Raw genomic sequence first — 2243 nt, forward strand, 5'->3', positions numbered from 1 at the left:
AAGTACTTGGATTATTGAATTTGAATGTCTCTGAAGGCTAAAGTAGTGATTTGTGATTTTGAATATCTCTGATTCATTGAGTTTTGATTTGTGTTTTAGATATGAAATTTGTGATAAATGATAACTGACTTCTCGTGCTTATGAAATTTGTGTTTTCCCTCAAGTTAATTTTGGTTCATGTGATTTAATTGGTGTTTAGGGTAGAAACTGAAGAGGTTTTTTTAATTGGATTTTCAAGGTGAAATTTGGTTGACTTTTGATTTAATTTGGTAACAGTGTTTATGATTGTGTTTATCTGGTTTTCATTCTTTTTGACTTTGGTAATAGTGTGATTTTTTTTTGCTGTTTTGTAGTGTTTGTTGCTGAATGATGGTTGTTCTCTCTTGCCTCTATTTAGTAATCTTTATTGAAATTATGTACATTTTCAATGCATATTTGTACATTTTCATTGATATTATACCTTGTGAATAAGTATATGGTTAATTATTATTCCAATATTGTGGTTAAAATTTTTGTATAATTGATGATTTCTGTACCGATTTCCTTTACTTGAATTTGTAAAGTTGACTGTGTGTTAAATTGGTTTGCTGCTGCCCTTTTAAGTTGCAAAATTCTTTAGGGTTTTGCAATTTCAATTGCCAGATTATCTATTTAGGTGTTGTGGTTGTCTGTTTGTTAAATTGTTGTTGTGTAGAGGTTAAGGCTGTGTATTTTTATAGCAGAAAAAAGTTATTATTTAAAAAACCAACTATTACAACTTAATAGATGGAGTGCTATGGTGGGATGGGCAAGGCAAACGGTTTGTCTCCAGATGAAAGTGAAATGAGTTATGCCTTTCAAACAACAACGTTGTTGACGAGAATGACTTAAGAAAGGTTAAGTTGTTGTCGGATGAAGATGATCGTGAATATGGTTACGTGACTGGGTTGACTGCAGAGGATATAATGAAAAAGGTGTTTCAAAGTGAAGAGTGTGCATATGAGTTTTATGGTAGGTTAGGAAAATGCAATGGATTTGGGGTCCGTAAGGGAGACTATGCAAAGGATGAAGATGGGAGTGTAGTGAGAAGGAGGTTCTTCTGTAATCGGGCTGGCCTAAGGGATGGAAAACACTACAACAGACTAGACAGGAAGAGATGCCATAGGCCTGAGACACGCACGAATTGCCAGGCCCTGATGTCTGTATACCTTGATAAGGGTAGCTCGGTTTGGAAGGTTCAGAAAGTAATCCTCGAGCATAACCACGAGTTGATACCGATGGGAATGGTTCATATGATCCGAAGTTTCCGGGCGATATCGGGTTCTGCAAAGGCCCACATGGATGGAATGCATATGTATGGGTTGCCGACATCTAAGATATTGGGGTACATGGCTGGGATTGCGGGTGGTTATTCTTCTTTGGGTTTTACCGAGAAAGACGCATACAACTATATGGATCGGTCGAAGCGTGCAAAGGTGGTTGATGGAGACATGAACGTTGCTATAGTATACCTAGAAGGCAAGGCAGCTGCTGATCCCATGTCTATGGCCCGGTACAATTTGACTGAAGAAGGTATGTTGGGAAACATGTTCTGGGCAGATGGTCCTAGCAGGGTTGACTTTCAACACTTTGGAGACGTTGTTGCATTCGATTCGACGTATAAGAAGAACAAGTACAATAGACCCCTTGTCATATTCTTAGGTTCAAACAATCACAAGCAAACAACAATTTTTGGTTTCGGTTTGGTTTTAGATGAGACAATCAGTTCATACAAGTGGATGTTGGAGAACTTGTTAGAAGTCATGTGTGGGAAGTTGTCCTCTGTAATCGTTACCGACGGGGATGAATCAATGATTGCTACAGTTAGGGAGGTATTGCCTCGGGCAACCCATAGGTTGTATGCATGGCATCTGCAGAAGAATGTGACCTCGAACACCAACGAGCAGATGTTCTGTGATTTCTTTGCCAAGTGGTTGTATGCTGACATGGAGGTTGAAGAGTTTGAGTGTGAATGGGCATAAGTTGCTGAACAGTATGGGTTACTTAATAAGTATTGGGCGTTACAATTGTATGAAAAGAGGAAGATGTGGGCAAATGCGTACTTGCATCGCAAGTTTTACGCTGGGTTTCGCACGACGTCTCGGTGTGAGGGCATCAATTTCCATCTAAAAAAATTTCTGTCGTCTAGGCACACTATTCTAAAGCTTGTGCAGAATCTGGAGCTACTAGTACGGGAGTACCAGAATAGTGAGCTGGTTGCACAA

The 2243-nt window shown here is 39.1% G+C and overlaps 1 protein-coding gene across 1 annotated transcript; it reads left to right on the forward strand.

Annotated features, from left to right (window-relative positions):
* Nucleotides 1-944: 944 nt before the first annotated feature.
* LOC112749027 (protein FAR1-RELATED SEQUENCE 5-like) lies at nt 945-2000 on the forward strand. The gene has a single exon (XM_025797285.1). It carries the CDS (start codon nt 945-947, stop codon nt 1998-2000), a length of 1056 nt encoding a protein of 351 aa, XP_025653070.1.
* Nucleotides 2001-2243: the final 243 nt, after the last annotated feature.

The sequence above is a fragment of the Arachis hypogaea genome, chromosome 15 (genome assembly GCF_003086295.3).
Source record: "Arachis hypogaea cultivar Tifrunner chromosome 15, arahy.Tifrunner.gnm2.J5K5, whole genome shotgun sequence".
Taxonomy (NCBI): domain Eukaryota; kingdom Viridiplantae; phylum Streptophyta; class Magnoliopsida; order Fabales; family Fabaceae; genus Arachis; species Arachis hypogaea.

Excerpts from the sequence above, each read along its gene's own strand:
- LOC112749027 (XM_025797285.1), top strand. The coding sequence starts at position 945 with ATGAAAAAGGTGTTTCAAAGTGAAGAGTGTGCATATGAGTTTTATGGT.